Source organism: Zootoca vivipara, chromosome 4 (assembly GCF_963506605.1).
Source record: "Zootoca vivipara chromosome 4, rZooViv1.1, whole genome shotgun sequence".
In the NCBI taxonomy this organism is placed as follows: Eukaryota; Metazoa; Chordata; class Lepidosauria; order Squamata; family Lacertidae; genus Zootoca; species Zootoca vivipara.
Genome location: NC_083279.1, coordinates 37354953 through 37378972, shown reverse-complemented (window position 1 = coordinate 37378972; position 24020 = coordinate 37354953). Strand labels below are relative to the sequence as shown.

The 24020-nt window shown below is 42.9% G+C and overlaps 1 protein-coding gene across 2 annotated transcripts; it reads left to right on the top strand.

Moving 5' to 3' along the window:
- Positions 1-3831: 3831 nt before the first annotated feature.
- Positions 3832-20949, top strand: ASB9 (ankyrin repeat and SOCS box containing 9). Of its 2 annotated transcripts, XM_035116197.2 has the most exons (9): positions 3832-3928; positions 4042-4209; positions 9228-9307; positions 12629-12736; positions 13310-13460; positions 14109-14243; positions 17212-17403; positions 20183-20220; positions 20776-20949. In XM_035116197.2, exons 2-9 carry the CDS (start codon positions 4116-4118, stop codon positions 20788-20790), a joined length of 813 nt encoding a protein of 270 aa, XP_034972088.1. In that variant the 5' UTR covers positions 3832-3928; positions 4042-4115; the 3' UTR covers positions 20791-20949. The 2 variants fall into 2 exon arrangements, with proteins under 2 accessions (XP_034972088.1, XP_034972086.1); XM_035116195.2 differs by lacking the exon at positions 20183-20220.
- The last annotated feature ends 3071 nt before the right edge of the window (positions 20950-24020 follow it).

Below are 24020 nucleotides of genomic sequence, written 5' to 3'. Positions count from 1 at the left end.
CAAACCCAGTCTTTTATAGAATAACCTTTTTTATTTAAAAAATCAGTATTTATATTTTCTATAACTTAAATTATTCAGACTAGCACACATAAAAAATGGTCACGGAACTACACCAAACTAGTCTAAAGGTTTTCCTATTAAGTAAGAGTCAATATCTCTCTGTCTAAAGTTTTCAAAAGGGTTCGGTGCGTTCCACTGTTTGACATTTATGAAACAATTTCTAAATGTTTTGACAGCTTTATTTATAGAGCTACAATCTTACACACTTACTGGAAGGAACCAAAAGTTGGGATTTGGTATGCATACAGAAGATGATTAGAAGAGTTTGAAAACAGGGCACTGCAATGCGTATCGGCTTGCTACTATCTAAAAGGCTGGTGCCGCAAAAAGCATAATGAATTTGTGAGTCTTAAGAGGCTTTGGACATCAAATCTGAGGTTCTTAGGCAAAAGGCAGCAAAGGTATGAGAGGCATCTGAAAGCCCAGATCCTTCCAGCAGTCTGTGACTCTGCCAGCTCTTTTCCTTTGTCTCGGAACTGGGAGGGAGGGAAGGCTTGCAGGATCATGTAGTTGCTAAGTTAAAGGCCTTGCTTCTCCTGACCCCCCCCCCCATGCCAGCCATGCCCAGCAGGTAAGGCCCCTTCAGAGAAGACTTAAATCTCAAGAAATCCCCTGGGATCTTACCTACTCGTACAGTACTAGATCCCCCATGCACTTCTTTTCAGCCTGCTAGCAGGAACGAAACTGGGAAGAGCAACAAAAGGAAACGTGAAGAATATTGCTCCCAAGTGCCTGGAGTGATCTTGTTCCTGCCTTCCTTCCCTGCCTCCTTGGAGCTGGAAAAGAAGTGTCTGGGGGACCTAGTGTGAGGAGGTAAGATCCCATTAGCTTTCTTAAGATCTTTTTAAATTAAAAAATAGATATTTATTAAAGAAAAAGATTTGTTAAACAATACAAATTTCCGATACATAACCAATTACAATTCCTCCCCTCCCTCCCTCTCCCTCCCTCTAAGGCAGGGGTCAGCAAACTTTTTCAGCAGGGGGCCGGTCCTCTTTGCCTCAGACCTTGTGGGGGGCCGGACTATATTTTGAAAAAAAAAATGAACAAATTCCTATGCCCCACAAACAACCCAGAGATGCATTTTAAATAAAAGGACACATTCTACTCATGTAAAAACACCAGGCAGGCCCCACAAATAACCTAGAGATGCATTTTAAATAAAAGGACACATTCTACTCATGTAAAAACATGCTGATTCCCGGACCGTCTGTGGGCTGGATTTAGAAGGCGATTGGGCCGCATCCGGCCCCCGGGCCTTAGTTTGGGACCCCTGCTCTAAGGACTTCCCTCAACTCCCCTCTCTGATTTGTTTGTACATATTGTTTTCTGCAATGTTTATAAATTGTACATATCATTGCCTTATCTATCATATGTTCTACTAATAAATTGTGGGTGTTTATTCAAAACCTGCCAAGGAGTCCAAATCCTTTTGTTGTCTTTTTAAATAGTTTGTAAAAGGTTCCCATTCTTCTTTGATGTCACGGTTGTTATGTCCTTCTCATGTAGTTTATTTTCTACAAACTTAAGGGCTCCACCAGACTGCTGATAGTTTCACCTTGTGTAAGTGCTGGCAGTTAAACCTGCACATCAGAAACAGAAGGAATGATGTTCAGAAGCAAAACCTGAATTGTGGAAAATCGCAGCTGCCTTTGATTTGCCATTTTTTATAGCGAAAAACAGGCACTGTTGAAGAGACTGGATAGCTTTACCTTGAGCATAATGAAAGCAGACATAATGCAACTGTTCCTACATTGCTCTGCCAATTCTCATCATTCAATCCTGATGTATAGCCCCTTCTCCCACTTTAAGTTTACTGTCAGTTATGTGAAATGCGGTCAAAGACCAGACTGTCAGACACATCAATGTGTAGGATTAAGGCTGATGTTTCACTCTGGAGGCTAAGAGCTATTCCAACAAATGGAATAATGGCATGAGCTACCTATGCTACTCAGTCCATTCACATTTTCCTAAAAGAGCTGTTGTGATAGGCTGTGCTTAGTTCCTAAATGAGAAGAGCACTGAGTCACAATTTCTGAAGCCTTTCCAGGTGTGTGGAAGCTTGAACGGGAAAGATGTTCTTAAATATTTCAGAGTTGAGGGTTGGGGATAAATAGTATTATTTGTATGAATAAATTAACGTACTTTAAAATTAAATTAAATTAAGGGATGTGTGTGGCGTGTGGTCTAAACCACAGAGCCTCTTTTGCTTGCTGATCGGAAAGTAGGCAGTTCGAATCCCTGCGACAGAGTGAGCTTCCATTGCTCTGTCCCAGCTCCTGCCAGCCTTGCAGTTTGAAAGCACGCCAGTGCAAGTAGATAAATAGGTACCGCTGTGGCGGGAAGGTAAACAGCATTTCCGTGTGCTCTGGCTTCCGCCACGGTGTTCCATTGCGCCAGTAGTGGTTTAGTCATGTTGGCCACATGACCCAGAAAGCTGTTTGTGGACAAATGCCGACTCCCTCGGCCTGAAAGCGAGATGAGCGCCACACGCCATAGTCCCCTTTGACTAGACTTAACCACCCAGGGGTCCTTTACCTTTTTACCTTACTTTTAAATTAACAGATGATGCTACAGTGTGTATAGCTAATTATTTTTTTATTTTTTAATTGTCTCATTATTTATACACAAGCCCTGGTTTTTTAAAATCATGGTTTCTTCAACACACTATGAACCATTCCACAAATGAGGAAACAAACCACTTATTTTCACTGCCCGCCCCACTAGGGTACTGATTGGCCCATTTGAAATTAGAATTTTGGCGGGTAATCCCCCCCCCCGCACTTGCCCAGCCGTGGCTATTACTGACATCAGCCAGCCCCACAGGTGAACCTCACCCCACCCACCGCACCCCAGCTCTCCGCCAGCCCCATGCTGAATCACCACTGCCCACATAGGGTAAGTGGTTTTATCTGTATAATAATAATAATAATACTAATTAATAAATAAAATATATAAAAACTGCCAAAAGAAGAATACAGGATCCTCATGCATTGCAGTCACCGCTGTCTTATAAGATGCCCATCTCCTCCCTTTTCCCTTGCTCAGTGAGCCTTAGGCCAGGCTCATGAATGGTTGTTGCTCCTCTCCGTTTTCATTTAATTATAGTTGGGGAGTTGCCAGCCATTTCTCCTTGAAGGGCCACTAAGTTAATAAGTTTCTATTCAGGTAAAAAATATATATGCAAACAGCCAAGTGTAATATCAAGTCCCTAAACAGAAACGGATAGACGGGGGTGGGGGTGAATGGAACAGTTATTCTAACTGGCGTGTTGGTTTGAATGGGGTTTTGCTTTGTTTACCCTTCATCATGTGTCGGCTTGAATTCATCTGCGGTCAAGATATTAAAATGAAATAAAGAAGCTCTGCCTAACACTGTGCTTTTTCATGCCATAGGGAGTATAAAGGAGCAGTTGGAAACAGCTCTCCAAACATGTGGTTTTAATATTCTTGTGGTATGTGGTGCAAAAAAACTTCTGTGCAGAAAGGATACAGCTTGCCATTTCTGCATGTAGTCATGCTCTTTTTGAATGTCTGTGATGGGATGTCTAAAAACAAATTAATTTGTGCCTTGTGATAAAGGCATTGCAGACAGCGCTACACCCCCCCCCCACTCTTTCTCTCTCTGTTATAAATCCCCCGAAGGCACAGTTTGCTGAGCTAGTTAAACTGGCTCTTTCTGTCCTGTTTTTTTGGCAACTGAGAAGTTTTTTTCTTATAAAAACAGAAGGCAAACTCTCTGATTGGACATGGTCCTGGAAAGGATATGACATCAGCCACATCCCTCACTTTGTTCTCTGTGCCCGAAATCTTCATGTACTTTTTAACCCAGTCAATGAAGAGGTGTTCTGTTAAACTGGAGTGCCCAGGTATTTGGGTCCCTGTAAACTTGATGCTGGCACTGAAGCCAAAATGTTCTTCACTTGCATGCACACTGCTTAATAAATGACTCATAGAACTTGGGATATTTTTTTTTTAACAGGCGAGATGGAATTTGAGCTCTTATGATCTCAGCTGTGAAGTGAAATAACAGTAGCCAGACTGTCCAGTGTCGCAATGGATGTGAAAGGGGCAAATGCGAACGCTGGCATATCCCAGAGATCAGAAAGCCAGTCTCATCCAACATACCTGCCTAATCTACTGATGGGAGGTAAGTAATAATGCTGTGTTTACAAAAGGAAAGGGAAGAGATTGTTTCAAAGTGGAGGTGGAAGGATCGTAGCTGAACAATGAGAGTTAATGTATAGAATTATGTATTTAGAACATTTCTATACCATCTTTCAGAAGAGTTTAGCAATGCAAATGAAAAACAATAAAATGCAGCAAAAAGCAAATGTAAATGTGAAAAGCACCACAGTGCGAAAATAACAGAGTGATCTATGTAGTAAGCAAATTTTAAAAGCATATGGGAGGTAGTTAAAAAGCCTAGATGAATGGAAAAGTTAAGGTGTTATCAGTCTAATTTGTGACTTTGTTTTGAACCATTGCCACCAGATGTGAGCAAGTATACAGTAAGTTAAGATAACTGGCAAACCACTTTCACTAGCATTTTTTTTATATATATTGAACATTTGGCATTTGTGATAAAGAATAGTTCTTTCGCAGTTAGCTGAATCGGTGATTTGCTTTTGTTGTTGATTTAAAAACGGATTTAATGATACAGCATGTGAGCTGAACATGCTGCCACAATGAATGAGTGTGTATTTATGCTTAGAAGTATGCGGGTTGAAGATACTATATATATATATATATATATATATATATATATATATATATATATATATGTTACCTAGGGCTTGCTGATCAGAAGGTCGGTGATTCGAATCCCTGTGACGGGGTGAGCTCCCGTTGCTTGGTCCCAGCTCCTGCCAACCTAGCAGTTCGAAAGCACGTCAAAATGCAAGTAGATAAATAGGAACCGCTACAGCGGGAAGGTAAACGGTGTTTCCGTGTGCTGCTCTGGTTTGCCAGAAGCGGCTTTGTCATGCTGGCCACATGACCTGGAAACTATACGCCGGCTCCCTCGGCCAATAATGCGAGATGAGCGCGCAACCCCAGAGTCGGTCACGACTGGACCTAATGGTCAGGGGTCCCTTTACCTTTACCTATATATGTTATAGTATTGTAACTGTCAGGAGTAGCTGACCTGGTGGGGCATTCTCAACAGAAGTGTTGTTGCTGCTACTACTTACTGGGACAATGTGAGGCTAGGGTAGACAGAAGTGAGGTTGAGACTGTACAGGTGTATATGGGAGGTGTTGCTTGATTTGGTCTACCAGAGTGACTCTGCAACCCTGACTTCACCAACCCTTCCACCTGTGCTCCTGTACAGCCCCAACCGTGCTCCTGCCCCATCCTGGTAAAAAAAAGTGACACTATGTGTCCACCTGCACTAGATATTTAAAGCAAGTACAGTGGTACCTTGGCTGTCAAACGGCTTGGCTCCTGAACAAATCGGCTCCCGAACGCCGCAAACCCGGAAGTGAGTGTTCCGGTTTGCAAAAGTTTTCCGGAAGCCGAACGTCCGACACGACTTCTGCGGCTTCAGATTGAGTGCAGGAAGCTCCTGCAGCCAATCAGAAGCCACGCTTTGGTTTTCAAAGTGTTCCGGGAGTCGAACGGACTCCCGGAACGGTTTACGTTCGACAACCAAGGTTCCACTGTAGTGGCTTCCCCCAAAGAATCCTGGGAATTATAGTTTTTTAAGAGAGTTGTTATGAGACCCCCCTCCAATTCTCCTAACAGAACTACAATTCCCAGAGTTTTCTGGGACCAGTAATTGACTGTTAAGCCAATCTGAGAATTGTGGATCTATGATGGGAATTGGGGTCTCCTAACAACTCTCAGCACACTTAACAAATTAAACTTAGCAGGATTCTTTGACGGAATCTGTGGCTGTTTCAAGTGGTATGATCCTGCTTTAAATGTATAGTGTAGATGGGGACCTAGTTCTGTTACCCTCAATACAGTATTCAGTTTAGTGGAGGAACAAGATCCACATTGCTTATGTAATCTCCAAGTGCCATAGCAATGTACATCTTCCCCCCTTTTAATTCATTTGTCGTTATTTTAAGTCTGTTCTCTGAGACGTAACTTAGATATAACTTTTATTTATTACATTTGTACCTTGTCTACAAGCTCAGTTTTATTTTTTTAAATCTCAGAATAGTCATGTGAGGTAGAACAGGATGAGAAGACTGGGTACTTTGCCAAATGCCAACTAAGGAATTTCATGGCTGCGAGCAGTGCTGTGCATTACGATCAGTGCAGGAAACACTGGTGTTAACATCAGCATTTCACACAGCAAATATGCAAATTGTGGCTATGCATGTACATGTCTCTTTGAACAGCCACATGCAAGTGTATGGGAAATGAGGATTCCTGGGTGCACATATACAATGGTTTGTGGCATCTGCAGTACATGCATTTCTTGCGGGGAAGTCCAGTGTAACCAGGCTGTTTTCCTGGAGCAAATGTAATGGGGGAGCTTCCCTGGGTGAGGATTGGAACCTGGCTATTTCACATCTTAACGCACACAGTTTGGCTGCTGTACTACACTGCCTGTTATGTTTACGGAGGACTGATGTACAAATTGCAGCGGCAATCATGTTCTCCACAGTTGCACCAGAAATCCTTGGGGGAATCATAGAATGGCGTGGGAGGGTCAGAACAGCATGGGGGGGGTGGCGAGGACAAGATCATTCTGCCTGGCAGGCAGCAGTGCTTCGATGGAACATTCATGCAACATTCAACTCCACCCAGTATATTATTTTCCCATATTTGATCAACGAATTCAGAAAACCATACATTGCAGCCTTCTCCTGCAGGTGGAGAATTACAAGCCTGAATGCTCCCCACTCTAAAAACAACCGCCTTGTCCATGAAAAACTAGCATGTCAGAGAGAAGAGTTAGGGCCAGGCTTTCTGTCTGATATATAAGCTTTCTTTATGCAGGAAGTTTACGACATAGGGAAACATTTAAGCGTTCAGAATCCCACCCTGCATTCTGAAATGGAAAATGTGACGCCTCCTCATACTGAGTCGGACCATTGGTCCATAGAACTCAGTACTCCAGGGGTGAGGAACCTGTAGCCTTCCAGATGTTGCTGAACTACAGCTTGTGGCAATTCACCACCGAGGCAAGACCCAGCATGTGAGGGGTTAAGCTTAGAGCAGATAGAACCCTCGGGGGCGGGCTCAGCCCAGGTATAAAAACCCCTCCCGAGTGGCAGTTAAAGGGGGAGTCAGTTGAGGTTGGAGTCAGTTGAGGTTGAGCTAGGAGTGGTTGGTTATATGCAGAGAGAGCTAATTTAATATATTGAGGAAGGAGAATAGGTGGTGATTTAGTCAGACGGGATACAAAGTTGGGAGATTATTAATAAATATTTACTTAGTTGACTTTAGCGGTAATAGGCCGGTAATTTATAATTAGCGGTAATAGGCCGGTATAGGAACCATCTGAAATTTAGAACAATCTAAGATTTGTACTGCAACCATTAAGCATATGAACACACAATAAAGCAATTTCGTTTTATTTTATCTGTATCCTGGTCTGTGGTGTTTTGGTGGAGGTGTTTATTTTGTAGTTGGCACATCACCAATCGACCGTAAAACGTCCAGTGGTGATGTGCAGGTCAGAGTGACCGCTACACAGCTTCCATCATCCCTGGCCATTGGCCGTGCTGGCTGGGGCTGATGGGAGCTGGAGTCCAACGATATCTGGAGGGTCACAGTCTACTCTAACTAGCAGGATGTTTTCTGGGCACCTGGAAGAGGCCTGTCCCATCACTTAGCACCTGCCCATTTAGCTGACATTGAATATGGGACCTTGCAAGGCACGATGTGATCTACCACTTAGCTACGGTCTTCCTTGGGTACAGTCTCACGAGGGTTCTATTACATGGTGTTCTGCAGATACAGATTGGATCATAGCTGGCTGTAACCTTGGAAAATCCGTCACGGCAGACAAGTGATTCTGTTTGCTTTTCCCTGTTGATCTGATGGAGGAGGCGGTGATTTTTACATGGATAAGACACAGAGACATTGGTGCTGAGTTCAGGATAACATATTATTATTTTTCAGGATGTTAAAAACAAACTGCTGACTTAGCTACTTTAAGAAGAGGTGCCCAGGACTTCCAAAATTTAATCCCTTTGCCAACTACGATATGCAAGTGACAGCAGCAAAATAGGGAGAAGTGTCTCCCAAATTAAGCAAGTTCAGCTCCTGTTTATAAAATAAAGATTTTGTTTTAATGATTTTGTCTGAGCTAGTGTTACCACTGTATGAGGGCGTGGATGAGATAAAAAAAATGGAATGGTGTAAAAAATAGTTAAGGAACAAGTTATTGAGAGGGTATTTTGATACTTTTTCAGGTTTCACTGTTTGTTTTGCTGAGCTGTGTTTCCAGTGAGCCATTATTGAGGATTTATGTTTGTTTAGCAGTTTAGTTAATGATCTGTGACAAAACATGGAAGGAGTCTCCTCTCACAGATAGGTACTGCAGCATCTTTATTATCAAACTGAGCGGAAAACCATAAATTGCCAGCAGCTGGACCTTCTCTCTTGATGACATTCTGAATGGTATTTCAGTCTCTAAATCATTCCAGAATGTACCAATTGCTGCTGCTGTTGCTATTAAACAATCAAAGTGCATGCTGTCCTTATTCTGAAGAGTATATCAGCTAAAATCTGACCCAGGAGAAATAACAGAGGAAGAGGAGTAAAAACAGTATAGGCAGGCATACCTGGCACAATCTGTTGTTCTGCCTCCTGGGTAATGCAAACAAGGAGAATATATCAAGGTAGTATATATATGGACACTAGCCAAGCATCATCATTGAAGAGGAAAAGAAAGGAAAAGGCATGCCAATGGATGTGCTACGACACTGACTTTTTATCTCTTTCTCTAGCATGCAACAGTTTGGCCTTCCCTTGGAGTTCATTGCCTTGAGATCAGGTTGACAGGTTGGGTAATAAAACACAATTGCTTTTGCTTACTGAAACAGGGATGAAGTAATCACATTTAAAACACATGGATATCGCTTAACCCTTAAGAATCCTTTTAGACAGTGCCGGATTTACTGAGCTACTTTCCCCAAACCAAGAGTAGATAACCTCATTTAATCGCATTCTTATTCTTAAGCCTTGTTTCCCCTCTTAATGCAGATTTTGTTTCTGACTGGTCTCCTTTGCACGATGCTTCCATTCATGGGCGGCTGCTTGCTCTGAAGAAACTCATCCATCAGGTACTGCACCATTGGGGAGATAAACATTGAGTTTGTCTTGCTCATTAAGCCTCTTGTTGAAGGCATACTCCATTTTATGCAGCAAGGTAGCAAAGGTTTGACATACGTGTTGACCTGAAGGAGAACTAAAATGTAAGATCTTCAGAAAATGGTAGTCTTGCGAGCTATTAAAAAAACAAACAAACAACAAGAGGAGTTGAGGTAAGAGTTGAGAGTTGGAAAGGGAAGAAAGAGGTCCTTTCAGTTGTTCTTTGTAGGAAGAATGGTGATTATCCATCTCACTTTTGCATAAGTCCACTAATGACAACGGGAGCTTTCTGGAAGCTACATGTTAATGTTGACTAAGTGGACTGAAAAAAAGAATGATATATAAACATGTAGCATAGTTTAAGAGGAACGCTACACATGAATCCCATTAAGAAAGTTGTATTGAAGGCAAAAGGAAGGATATTGTTGAATGGACCAGACCAGTAGCAGCTGGTGAGGCAGAGCAGCATTGCTCACTCAACTTCCCATGTGGAGGTCACTGCTGATAACAGAGCAGGTGAGGCAGTGGTGATGCTGGCGTGGTGCAGATGCGGCAGCAGAGCCAGTCCAACACTTCTGCTGCTGCAACCATGCTGACCTCTCTGCCACCTCAACACCCACCTACCCACCCAGCCTTGAATACCGGCAGCAATCTGTTTTGGGAAGCCAGGTGAGTGACACTCTGCCCCACTAGCTGGTACTGGAACAGACTGTCTTGGAAGGCGGTGGATCCCCCTTTGTTAATAGTTTTTTTAAAGTGGGATGCCCTGGGATGCTGTGACAATTGTTTGCTGCATTGGCAGGGTGGTGGGCTACATGGCCTTTGAGGTCACTTCCAATTCTGTGAACAGAGATGCTTCCATATGAGCACTTCTTTCTGTGTCCACTCACTTTTTTAATAGGCACCCATGGTGTTATTAACTGTTGCAGTCTAGTATTTTATGGGTAAGCCTCCCAAGTTTTCCCACCCTCAATTTATAGTGATTATTTTGCAATAAGATACAATTGCAGCATCAGCTTGTCCAGCGTGAGCAGGTAAAATGCTATTACGGCATTACGGGGCTCCAGTGTCTTTAAACTGAACACTCTCTCTTTGCAAGTCCAGTCCATTTTATTGATGAACTTTTATTGCTTTTGATCCAGGCCTAGGGGCGAGTAGTTAATAAGCCTGCAATAGACCCTATCTAATCCCCCCCCCCCCGGGTGTTTGTTTCTCCTTCCGGGATTGTAGTGGGTGTGGGGCAGAGATTTACAATCCTAACGATGTCAGAAATCAGTCCTATTAAATGCCATGGGATTTGCTGTCAAGTTAGGATGGTAGCCTTACTTAACTGATTTCCTCTCACTTCCTTTTTAAATGTTGAAACTTATTTTTTTATATATAACGCCATTTTATCGTTTGAAAAAGAAAGAGAAAACAATGAGAGGGTATCAGTAAATAACACCCCTACCACTCTGGAAAAGAAACAGACATTGCGGAAATTTACAAAGGCTATTCACATCAGAGCCCAGATCAACAAGCTGAAACTGCAAACAGGAGGCTTGTCATTAGCATCGGGATCAACCTTCCTGAGTGGAATTTACTTGTAAATAGGAATTGCAAAAAAGAACATGGGTGTGGGGAATGGCACTGCTGACTAATGCAGTAGTATATTAACAACAGCTGTGCAGAGTCTCTGAACTTTGCAATGTTGTTCTCCTGCAGCCTTATTGCTGTAACCGGGTTCTGTGTTGCACCCAGTAAGAAAATGACAGGAAGCAGCCAATGGAGACTCCGGGGTTTCTCTTTAAAGGAGAAAGGCTTTTTATTTGCAAATAAAGGTACTTGTCAAGTAACAACTCACAGAGCAAGTACAAAGGAATGAATTTCCAAACTCAATTCTTATACCCTTTTCTGACTATGATTTCCTAAGGCACAGATGCAGGATCTAAAGCATCCACGCAAGGCAAAAGGTCAGAAACATAGAGCACAGACGCACTATGGTGGTCTGTGCATCCTTGCCCCCTCCTCCACATCATCTGTGCATGCCGTCAGTTACTGTCTCTGACTTTCTCCCTGTGTCCTTGGGCATGTTCCCTGTCTGGGGCAGCTTAGCGCATCATTCCCTTCTGATAAGGGAATCCTTTTGCTAGGAATGTTTTCCTTTTGGCAAGGCTGCTCTGTCTTCCTGCAATGTCTCTTTCTCAAGGCTTTTACTTCATTGGGGCCTCTGGCATAACACAGGGTGAAAGGTACTATGAGTCAGGCCCCGCTTTGGGATTCCTAAGTCAACCTTTTACTTGGTTCCTCTCTGAGCTTGAACAGGTATAGTACAGGGATATATTCAATATGATCAATAATAAGCTGCGTTCAATTCAAATGGCCATCGTCACCCCCTCCACTCCAACCAAAGAATGTGAATATGAATCTATTAGACAAAAGTGTGCAATTCTATATTGATAAAATGCATCCTGTTAGGGGGAAATTGTTTACAGAAATGTATATTAGCCGACACTGCATATAAAAATGTGTTTATTGGGAGTAATTTGCACTAAAATGCTGGTGGTTTTTTTTAGAATAAATAAATAAATCCCACATTGCTGCAGAAATGTCAGGAACTGATTTTAAGATTTGAAAAACGGATAAAATGAGAGAACAATTAGTCCATCACTAGCTACCAGTCAGTATCTGGAATACTGAACTAAATGGACCAATGGTCTGAGGCAGTGTCCTATCAGGCCCGGCTCTGGGGTAGTCTCGGTGGTGCGGGGCTGGCAGGAGGGCGCTGCATGGCAAAGCAGCGCGGAAGCCGTGCTGTGCACGGCGTCCACCCACCAGGGCGGGGGGGCTGGAGCGATCTCCGCGCCACGGCGCCTGACTGGCTTGAGACGGCCCTGTGTCCTATGTTCCTAGGTTGTCATTTTCAGTCTTTTAATAATGGTGGATTAGCAAAAAGGTCCCTACAATTTCTAAGGCAACTGGGAATAGACAGATAGGGAAGCAACACATCTGCATTCTGCAGATGCAACATTGTTGAAGTAAGTTTGCATATCAAGAATAACCCTTGAGTGAACCAATCATTCCTCACATCGGTGGGACTTATGCAACTAAAACAACAATCGCTACCGTCTCTGAGACTGCTTAGGACTGTGATGCTGTACACAACACTTACCTTGTTGAATTTAATTTAATTTAATTTAATGGGACTTGCTTCTGAGTAGTAGTGAATAGACTTGTACTGCTGGCAACATCAAATATTTCAGATTCATGTGATAATGCAGGAATCAGCCTCTAATTATCCTTTCTTTTATCAGGGAAGTAGTGTGAATCTTGTGACAGCAGATTGTGTATCTCCTCTCCATGAAGCTTGCTTAGGGGGGCATTCTGCCTGTGCCAGTGTCTTGTTAAAACACGGGGCCAATGTGAGTACCTTGACGATGTCTAGGATTTTGGTCCATGCAGAAATAAGATGCCCTGATAGCTCAAGAAAGTGAGCCATGTCAATGATGACACCCCCCCCCAAATGCTACTTTCTCATCGGCACTGACTGGGGAAAAAAAATCCTTCCCAGTCACCGCCAGGACAATCTATTAAGAATAGAATAAATATTCTAGAATTGCATATGCTATGTGCAATGTTGCTGCTGACTGATTGCAGTAATTTGTTCCAGGGGCTGGAATCTCTCTGAAAGTCATTGCCCCCGATCTTGGCTGGATGGGAACAGGGTGTGAGCAAACCACATTCTGATGATGCTCCAAAGCACTTCGTTATCAACATTCTTAGGGCTGTGTCTTAGCACTGAAAACAACAAGAAGGTCTCAAATTGAAAGCCAGGTGGCATATGCTTATTTCTGGCTGACGAAAATGCCACGCTTAATGCCAACAAAATGACTTAAGGTGGGGTGGGTAGTATGTATTCAGTTGCATGGCTGCTTTCCGAATGCTTGTTCCACCGCGTTAGGCAGCAGCTACATTGCTGGCTCTCTTCCTTTCAGGTGAACATGGCTACCATTGACTGGAACACCCCTTTGTTCAATGCTTGTGTCAGTGGCAGTGTAGACTGCTTGAACCTGTTACTGCAGCATGGAGCCAGCCCCCATGCGGTGTGCGATCTGGCGTCGCCTATCCACGAAGCTGCTAAGCGAGGTAAATGTTAGCAGATGTTGCCTTTATGCCAACACAATCTTTGCATTCGTTGTTTCATTTAAATGCATGGGTTGCATATAAATTCAAAACCACCTGTGATGTGTATGTATGTTTAATCAAACCACGGTTTACGCAGCCAGTTTGTTTTCATTAACCAGCATTAACCACAGTGCAGGGTTTGGTTGGCACGCCTAACTGCAGTGAATCTAAAACAGAAAGTGATTCCATTCACTACCTTACAGATGCACCAAAGGAGGGAGGGCAGGGTGCAAGTCCAGGAAGCGAGTAGGCTTATTACCATAATGATAAACTATGGTTTAGTGTTACCATTGAGCACAACTTCTATCACACTGGCTTTCTAAGAGGGCTAAGCCCTGTTTTATTGGGGTGGTTAGGAAATAATATAATCCGGGAAACAATGTTTGTTTGAATTTTATTGTGCGGAAGCAGCAACCGTCGATCCCACAAAATAGGTTCATTAAAATTTGGCAGAAAAAGAAACCTTAATGCTGGAGTCATAGAGAGTGGATGAAACTGGAAAATTTTTGAAATGACAGCAAAGACTTGCTGATTTCTATCAGGGCTACAATGTTTTAGTCATCAGGTTGGTTTTGATATGACTTATAAACTGCCTGTAATCCTTTAAAGGTCATACCAAATGTGTGGAAGCCCTTGTATCCCACGGAGTCAATATTGATCACAACATAAAGCATCTTGGTACTCCACTCTACGTCGCTTGTGAGAGCCAGCAAGAGGACTGTGTCAAAAAATTACTTGAGTCAGGTAATTTTTAAAACGTTATATCCTGCTTCAGTGGTAGGCAACATGGTGTCTCCATACATTGTAGACTACAGCTCCAGTTATCCATGACCTTTGGCCACACTGGCTGGGGCTGATGGGAATTGTAGTTTAAAACATCTGGAGAGAACCATGTTGGCTACCCTTGACTTGTAAGCCAATAGCAAACTCCCTCTTCAAAGATGGATCCTTATGAAGCCAAAATGACACCATCTACACACAAAAGAAAGGCTATGAGCCAGCCTGTCTGCAACAACAACAACAACAACAACAACAACAACAATATGCTGCCCATTTGACTTGGCAGTTCCCAACAAAATACTAAAAACACAATAAAACATCAACCATTAAACAAGCAACCATTAAATAAAACATCAACCATTTATGAGGAACGGCTTAGGGAGCTGGGTATGTTTAGCCTGGAGGAGAGAAGGTTAAGGGGTGATATGATAGCCATGTTCAAATATATAAAAGGATGTCATATAGAAGAGGGTGAAAGGTTGGATTCAAGCTACAAGAAAGAAGATTCCACCTAAACATTAGGAAGAACTTCCTGACAGTAAGAGCTGTTTGACAGTGGAACTTGCTGCCAAGGAGTGTGGTGGAGTCTCCTTCTTTGGAGGTCTTTAAGCGGAGGCTTGACAGCCATCTGTCAGGAATGCTTTGATGGTGTTTCCTGCTTGGCAGGGGGTTGGACTGGATGGCCCTTGTGGTCTCTTCCAAGTCTACCGTATGATTCCATGATTCTTTGAAAAACTTCCCTGAACAGGGCTGCCTTCAGGTGTCTTCTGAAACTCAAATAGTTGTTGAGTCTGATGGGAGGGCATTCCGCAGGGTGAATTCTACTACTGAGAAGGTCCTCTGCCTGAACCTCTCAGTATCTGGGTTGGATGATGAAGGTGGAGCCGCTCCTTCAGGTATACAGGTATACAACAGTTTTTTTAGAAAACCTAAGCAGAGGGAGGGAATCCCAAAAACAGCAAGGGAAGAACGAATCCCCACCCCCAAAAGGGAAATAACAGTGATGCAAAAATTTTGCCTGCAGAATTTGTAAGGTATTAACAGATCCCAGGGTATCTGTTTGGACAGCAGCCACTGAAATAAATAAGCTCATATTTTAACAAGTTAGATCAGTGTTTCTCAACCTTTTTTGGGCCAAGGCACACTTGTTCCATGAAAAAAATCACGAGGCACACCACCATTAAAAAAGTTAAAAAATTTAACTCTGTGCCGCCCTATATTGACTATATAATTATGACTGTAAGAAACACTTGCCAATTGCTGTGTTGGTTGCAATCTCCTGTAATAAGGCTTCACAAGCCGCTGATTTCTCTGCCAGCACAATCCTTTGCTCAGCAAGTTTCAGGTTGAGCTCATCCAGCCAGCTTCTTTAAGTTTGTCTAAATTTTAGTTTAGTTTGTCTAAATTTTGCCGCGACGTGCGGCGACGAGAAGGGCGATTTGCATTGTCACGTGCCTGGCGGCCGCCAATACACAACACTGACCCGCCGGAAAGGAAGCCGGCCGGGTCACGACGCGGGGCGAGCACAGCTCTCAACAGCCACCACACCACCGCAAATCGCCCTTCTCGTCGCCGCACGTCGCGGCGCACCAGCCAGCATCTCGTGGCACACTAGTGTGCCACGGAACAGCGGTTGAGAAACGCTGAGTTAGATCCACCACAACAAGGTTCTCCTTACTCAGAGGTGGCCATGGCCGATGCAAACACAAAACCACCAACGCTCATAGGCCCCTTCTCGAACCTGTCCACCCCATCATAGCAATACAGGAAGCTCCCTTATATGAACCAGATCTTTTGTCTCAGTATAGACTGGCAATGGTTTTCCAGGGTTTCAGTCAGATGCCTCCCAACCCGACGTGGAGATGCTGGGGATTGAACCTGGGACCTTTTCCATGCGAAGCCTACTGAGCCACAGTCTTTCCTCAAATCAAGAGTACAGAGGGTATTCTTCTCCTAGCGCTGATTGCACTAAAATTGCAAATTTACTTAAGGCCACTAGGAACATACCATTCTCTTATAGCAGGGATGAGAAGCCTGCTAAACTCCAAATCCTATCAGCTGCAATCAGTATGGCCAGTGATCAGGAATAATGGAAGTTCTAGTCCAGCATCTCTCTCTCTCTCTCTCTCTCTCTCTCTCTCTCTCTCTCTCTCTCTCTCTCTCTCTCTCTCTCTCTGTGTGTGTGTGTGTGTGTGTGTGTGTCTGTCTGTCTGTCTGTCTGTCTGTCTGTCTGTCTGTCTGTCTGTCCGTCCCCTGGTAGTGGTGGGGAGTGCACAGGTTCCTGTCTTACAGTAGAATAACAGACACAGTCAAACCTTGGTTGTCGAATGTAATACATTCTGGAAGACCGTTTGACTTCCGAAATATTCGACAACTGAGGCGCGGCTTCTAATTGGTTGAAAGAGCTCAAGCGGAAGCCGTGTCGGACGTTTGAGTTGCCGAACTGAGAGATTCACACCTAGTGATACCAGAGTGAGTACCTCAGTTTGGCTAAACTGTAACAAATTTTGCACAGACAGAAGTGAACTTTGCCTTGTAGCTTTCTACAGCTTTGCTCTGTGTTCTCCTGCCAACTCAAACACCTGCCTGAGACAACCTATGTGGGTTGAAATATTTGCTTCTTAGGTTAATTGTCAAGAACACTGGGACCTGTACTGTGCAAAGGCATCAATCATTCTTTGTGAGCATCCCTGAATCCTTTCATGTATGTTCAGTTTCCACGTTGCTTTGGCTGCAAGCCTCAATTTGTGAACAGGCTTGAAGCCAGTTGAAATTTAAACTAAAAAAAACACACCTCAACAACTAATGTGCATATATAGGAGGAGATTCTGTGAGCCTGAAATGATCCTTAAACTGACCAGAGGTAATAAAGAATATGGTGAACTGCAGCTTTTGCTAGTTTTAACTTTTTCCTTTCCTCTTCTCCCCCCAGGAGCGAGTGCAAATATTGGGAAAGGACTGAATTCCCCTCTCCACATGGCTGCTCAAACCTCCAATGCTAACTTAGTGCATTTACTTATTGAGTTTGGAGCAGACATCGGGGCTGTGAATGCCGAGGGCAAAAAGCCAACAGACCTGGTTCCTCCAAAGAACACACTAGTGCAGACCTTGCTGCAGAGAGAAGGTGCCTATTAATCTTTGTTTCTTTCAAATTCAAAGTATTTGAGGGAGCTGAATCATGCTTTGAAAAGGGCTCTCTCTCTCTCTCTCTCTCTCTCTCTCTCTCTCTCTCTCTCTCTCTCTCTCTCTCTCTCTTCTCTCTCTCTCCTCCCACTCCACCCACATTGTTAATAATACTTCTTAATCTGAGCTAAATAATAATAATAAACCTTGCAGATATCTCGACTTGGTTACAACAACTGATGCCACAATGTGACCCTGAAGTTGTGATAAGGGGGTACACATGTCGATTGCTACACATTCAAGGACATCTTTGTAGGATCCAGGTCTCGGAAGAAAGTAGAACTGTGTGTTCTTGTAACTCCGAAACCTTGGTTTTTATCCTAGTTACTCTTTGCGATTTTTGTTCAAAGACTAGTATCCATGCCCGTATTTCTTGGTATGAAACAGAAATAAGTTGGGTGGGAAAGTGCTCCAAGAAGGAAAAAAAGTCTTGTAGGATGTACCGTACTGCCAAAATGCATCCTCTGGTGTGACAACAACATGTGAATGCTTTGCTAGCAGGTTCCCTTCTGCTATACGCCTCTTTCCAGAAAATTTATACCCATCAAAATAGACACGATTTTCTTGTGCATATGTGGTTCACTATTATTGTTATTAGATACTATTTGTTGCATTGAAATAATACAGCAGATAGTATAAAAGAAAAACAGACCAGTGGGACTGTATTATCTAAGAAAATTAATATTTCCTTTTGCATATTTCCTGATAAGCATAAAACTACTTCATATTGATCCTGCTTGTTATGTTTCCCAGGATAGGAAGCTCTTTATGCATACTCGATATTTATATCTATGTCTACACACTTAGACACACATATTCACTTAGATCAAAATGTTATATACAGAAACTAGGGGATATGCATTGTATGATATAAATCAGGCATAGGCAAACTCGGCCCTCCAGATGTTTTGGGACTATAACTCCCATCATCCCTGACCACTGGTCCTGCTAGCTAGGAGTGATGGGAGTTGTAGTTCCAAAACATCTGGAGGGCCGAGTTTGCCTATATAAATGATGGTGGGTTGGTGTTTTTTTTTTTTTTATAACGCTAGTGTAAATGTCATATATGAAGCCATAGAAGGTTTGCTATATAGACCTGATGTGCTACAGTAGTAGTTCCTGCCAACATAGTTGCATCTGTGTGGAATCATTTCAAGGGATAAATAAAAGATGAAATATATCTATAGCCTAACTCCTGCTATCTATGCATAGTTATTATACTATTGTGAAATGTTTTGAAGGCCACAAGTATGAATTGCACTGAGGAAAGGCTTTTAAAAGCTCTGTTGCCATATTTAATTACCATGTTTTATAAGAAAATACGATGTTCATCTTGCAGTTGGCAGATAAATAATATAGCTGCTAATGAGAGCTAAATAGTGGATATGAATGACTGTGCTCAGCTCCATTAAATCATAATGAGATGTTTGACTTTAGTGTGGCAGCTCTAACATTTCTGTTGCAACACACATCATGCATTCAAACAAGCAAGCAAGCAAACAAACAAACAAACGAGCATTGTTGTTTTCCACGTATGATCTTGGATAGAGTTTGCTTTCCTCTGGGTTATCACAAACTGGCACAATAAGAAACCGGTTATTGGATGATATGACATTCCATCTAGAATTAGTGATATAATATATGCTAAGCATTTTGAACACTTGAAATGGGCTGGATTTAGGTTTGATGAGGCCCTAAGCTACTGAAGGTAATGGGGCCCTTTATATGTCTAGCTGTCCTTTGTCAACAATGTATTTATTCATAACAAACAATGATGCAAACGCATTGGCATATATTTTGGAAACGTACATCCATTAACGCCAATAACGCGAGATGAGCGCCGCAACCCCAGAGTCGGTTACGACTGGACCTAATGGTCAGGGCTCCCTTTACCTTTACATCCATTTGGGGGGGCCCCAAGAGAGTGGGGCCCTAAGCTATAGCTTGTTTAGCTTATACGTAAATCCGGCACTGGGCTGTACAAAAATAAGTATTTTGATGATAGGTTTTTTTAAAAAAAACCATTGGGAAATCTCTATACTGTGCCCACATTCAGATATTACACTCTACGTAGCCCTTGAGTCTGGAAAGGCAATTTCCCCTGTTAGCACTGGATCATGGCCCCAGAGGAGAGTTTCCCCTTTTCTGCCTGCTGTTCATTTACTTGCGCGACCTAGAGATCTGTATTCTGTTTCTACTCTTGCGTAGTGTTGTTGCTCCCTGCTTGAAATCCATTGTGACACGGTTTGTGCAATGCTACTCTATGAGGGGTGTTAGGCCCGAGAGAGATATCTTTTTGTTCCCATCAAATTCATTTTTTTATATCAGAGGGGAGACCCTCGCAACCACTAATGTAGCTGAGGGGATAAATTTAGTTTTTTTTGCTGACAAAAGCTGCTCCCACACTGAGCATCTGCTCTGCATGATATCATGATCAAAAGATAACCCTCCCATTTTTTCCCCTCTTCAGCTTTGAGGTTGTTGCCCCCCCACCCAAGTTCAGAAAATCTTACTCTTTTAACCCAATTAACTTCCTGTGTATTTTCCCCAGGAGATCTGTTATTCAGTTGCTTTCCTGTATGGTTTTAAGCTGTGATAGAACTTGCACTAGCAACTTCCTGTTCTATAGTAGACTATCTCTCCTGCCTGGAAATCAGCACTATCACTCTGACCTTCTCCTTTGTATCTATTTTTCTCTCTCCCTCCACCCTGCCCTGCAGTTTCAGCAAGGGGAGAAAAGGATTGCAAATTCATTGAGGTAAAGGCAGTATTTAACTCTTTTCCCACAGATAATGGTCAAGGCTGAAATCCCACTACTATCACCATTTGGGGCTGGAGAAAGTAGAATGGCCCACTTAGCTAAAATCAATGCTATTCCACTTTCAGCTTAAAGCCGTATGGCAAGAATTGGTTGCTGCAAAAATATATATATATATATTCAGGATTACAGACCCAAAGTTTACAGACAATCAAATCTATTTTTATATTATTTCATTTCCCATTTAGCAATAGCCTTCGTAATACAGTCAGTTGCTTTGTTTGTTTTTGTTTCAGCCCATCATTCTCTTATGCAGTAATTTGCTTTTGATCTTGAACAATATATCTCAATTTGGAAAAAGCCAAACACAAGAATTTCTTGAAGCTTTCAGGTGCACTGTGAGAGCAGAGAACTCAAAGCTGTTTTGTTTCAGTGCAGCTGCTCCGGGTCTCAGAAAAGTTGACCTTGTGATGCAGCTGCAGACGGTGTTCTGCGGAAAAGTGATATGAAGTCAATAATACCTTGCTTGTTTCTTTGGCCTCTTCCCCTCTCCAGGGCCCTTCTCCTTGATGCAGTTGTGCCGCCTTTGCATACGGAAGACCTTGGGATGCAAACAGCGACAGAGAATGAGTGAACTTCTGCTACCAGATGAGCTGAAGCGGTTTCTGTTGTACCTTTAAGTGTTCTGTTTTGCCTGATGGGTTATTAAAGTGTTGTTTCTTATCCAGGCATATTTGTTGTTGACAGCTATCTGTCTCAAGAGACAATGGAGTGCGCCTCCAGGGGTGAAGTCAAACCGCTGTATTAGCAGCACCGAAGTAACCTCCCTGGGACGTAAGCCTGGGCAGTATGTGTGGAAGTCCTGGGCTGCAGAGACAAGAAGACCCTCCTCTTGGCCTCGCTGATGTGGTCCAAAGGAAAGCAGCTAGGATGCAGGAGTTGCCAGAAAGATGCATACAAGGCGCCATCCAACCTTAGGGACTCAACTCTGGACCTGAAAAAGTGGGCAAGTGTGTATGTTTGTGTGAGAGAGAAAGAGTGTGTGTGTATGTGTCTCTATCTATCTACAGTGGTACCTCTACTTACGAATGTTTCTACTTACGAATGGAGCTCCGTCCGCCATCTTGGATGCGGTTTAGATAGGATTTTTTCGACTTACGAATTTTTAGATAGGGTTGCTTCGACTTACAATTTTTTCTCCCAATGCATTCCTATGGGATTCGACTTACAATTTTTTTCGACTTACGAATGTTCGTTCGGAACGCATTAAATTCGTAAGTAGAGGTACCACTCTATCTATCTATCTATCTATCTATCTATCTATCTATCTATCTATGACCTCACAGTTTCTATCCTTGTCAACCTATGTACTGAACAAGTAAAAAAAACCACAGACTGTAGTATTTTAAACACTTCGCTAAGCAACTGGTATTTAATAACACTGTACAGTTATTGTATGAGCCAAGGGTGGGGAACCTTAGACCCAGGGACCAAATGTGGCCCAATCCAGCTGTCTCAGTCTGACCATCAGGACCCTCCCCAGGCCACAGCTCTTCCTCAGAGACACCCCTCAGTTGCCCTACAATACATCCTCCACAAAAAATTTACACCTGGCTGGAATGTCTCCTTGAACTGTGATAAGGCGTATTGCTCGTCTGTTATGGAGGTATTTGGGGTGTGTGTGTGTGTGTGTGTGTGTGTGTGTGTAAACATCTGATTTTTACATAGCTCAAATGTCACCCACTGTACAAAGGTAAGACTCTCACCTGTTGCTCCACCCCCTGTTGGTCTCTGGTCACACCCACAATCAACATATGGCCCAGGAAAGGTTGTCCACAAGGACATTTGGCTGTCAGGCTGAAAAAGGTTCTTCCTCATCCCTGAAAAGATCTTAGTCTCTCTCTCTCTCTAAACGAAGAGAAATTGGTCAACTCCCCCCACTTGCACCCAATAATGAAAAATAAACTTGCTTTGAAACCTGTAAGGAAAACTACTGTAGGAAGCCCTAACGTATACATAGCAGTACATGTGCCAATATGAGCAGGCTTATTTTCATACATTGGTTCTGATCCAACCAAAGTTAACAATGGTTAAGTTCTTTTGAAGCCAATGAAGTATATTACTAGTGACCAATACAAAGTTCTGGTCTTAAACAAGCCTACTAGGGAGTAAGCCTCCTTAAACACAGTGGGTCTTACTTCCAAGTAAACATGCATAAGATTGCACTGCGCACCTTTGCTTTCAGTGAAGCTTGTACATGACTAACTTTTAACTGGATTGGGGCCGCCATTTGAGGATCAGGGTGCCAGTTCCCTCAAAATTCCAGCCACCTATTTTCTCATGTAATTTTTATCTCTGACATTTTGAGACAACAGCTCTTGCTTGTACTGTGTTTTTTTCAGGCTAGTGCACTGTGTCTTCCAGACTAGGCTACATGCATCAAACTGTCAGGGTGGTGAGTTAAACCATGGGAAAGGGTGTTGCAATTGATGTTGCCCAGTGTGGTGCAGGATGTCACTGAGCAATCATTACCTAGGGCAGTGATAAAGGGGAATGAATTCGGTAAGCAACAATTCAGCACGGCATCAACTGACTGGATCCTCTTCAGTCAGTGGGGTTGCAAAGTTGTCAATGGGAAAGTTCGCCCCACGGGAAGTGCAGTGCTGTTATGAATGAGTCGCAAAAATGTGAAAAGGGGTATTTTGAATATTTCAAGGTTTCTCAGCAAAATAGGTGTTTGAAAAACAACAACACCTGAAATCTGTATTAGGGTTGCAGCTCTGTTAGGCCAACCAAAATGCCACGAAAAGTGGAGACAAGCTCTTGAGGTCTCCAGAACTCTTAACCAGGCTAGTAGCCTTCTTTGACCCGGTGCCATTCAATGTGGCTGCTAAGTTCTCTGATAGGTTGGAGTGCACTGCTCAAGCCTCGTTTGGGTCCATGGGAGTCCCCCTGCTCCCAAAGAGATGCCTAATCTCTGGGTCTCGGGTTCAACACCCACACTGGGCAAAATATTCCTGCAGGAGGTTGGACTAGGTGACCCTTGTCGCTTCCAACTCTTCAGTTCTATGATTCTATAAGCCCTGTCTGTGGCCAGGAAGAGGAGCAATCCAATAAACAGACCACCTGTGTCCACAAAGAAGGAAATAATGGGTAAGACCAAATCCCCATTTTTCTACATGCCTGATCCCACTTGCAGTATATTCAATATGACTTCAAATCGTTCTAAATAGAAATCAATTGATGTTTTGCTATTGATTTTGACACAAGCAGGCTTTGGTCCTCACCGGGGAGGCTTCTAGATGGTGCTTAGAGAAACCGGGACGTAGAGGGTATGATGAATTTGTTCTGGCACATAGGTGAAGAACCCAGTGAATATTAAAAGAAAATGGCACGGGAATTATCTGCAGACAATGCTCACCTAACATGAAAAGAAAAGGGTAACGCATTACCAAATGTCAACTCCTTCGGTTTACATTACAACAATAAAACGAGTACTGTGTTCCATATAAAATTATCTCTGAAAGCTTAAATTCTGCTAACCCCCATGCAAACATGGTTAATAACTGCTTCCTGAAGTGTTTCGTTTTGATGGATACCAACAACAAAAGCTGCAGATATTGGAGCAGATTAGACTGCAGATATTACGTATTCTTATGGAGAACGGCTTTTCAAAAATTACAGTTGGGAAGGTCTGAACAGTTTTTATTAGTTTTAGAAATTCTGAGCTGGTTCACAAGCGGAGCTTGTCAGTGCATTGTATGAGAGACTGGAGTTAAGTCTGAGCACATCGCCCTGCT

Coding starts and splice junctions, on each gene's coding strand:
- ASB9 (XM_035116195.2), top strand. CDS start 4,116: ATGGATGTGAAAGGGGCAAATGCGAACGCTGGCATATCCCAGAGATCA. Junction 4,210..9,227: donor GCCTAATCTACTGATGGGAG/GTAAGTAATAAT, acceptor CTCTTAATGCAG/ATTTTGTTTCTGACTGGTCT. Junction 9,308..12,628: donor TGAAGAAACTCATCCATCAG/GTACTGCACCAT, acceptor TTCTTTTATCAG/GGAAGTAGTGTGAATCTTGT.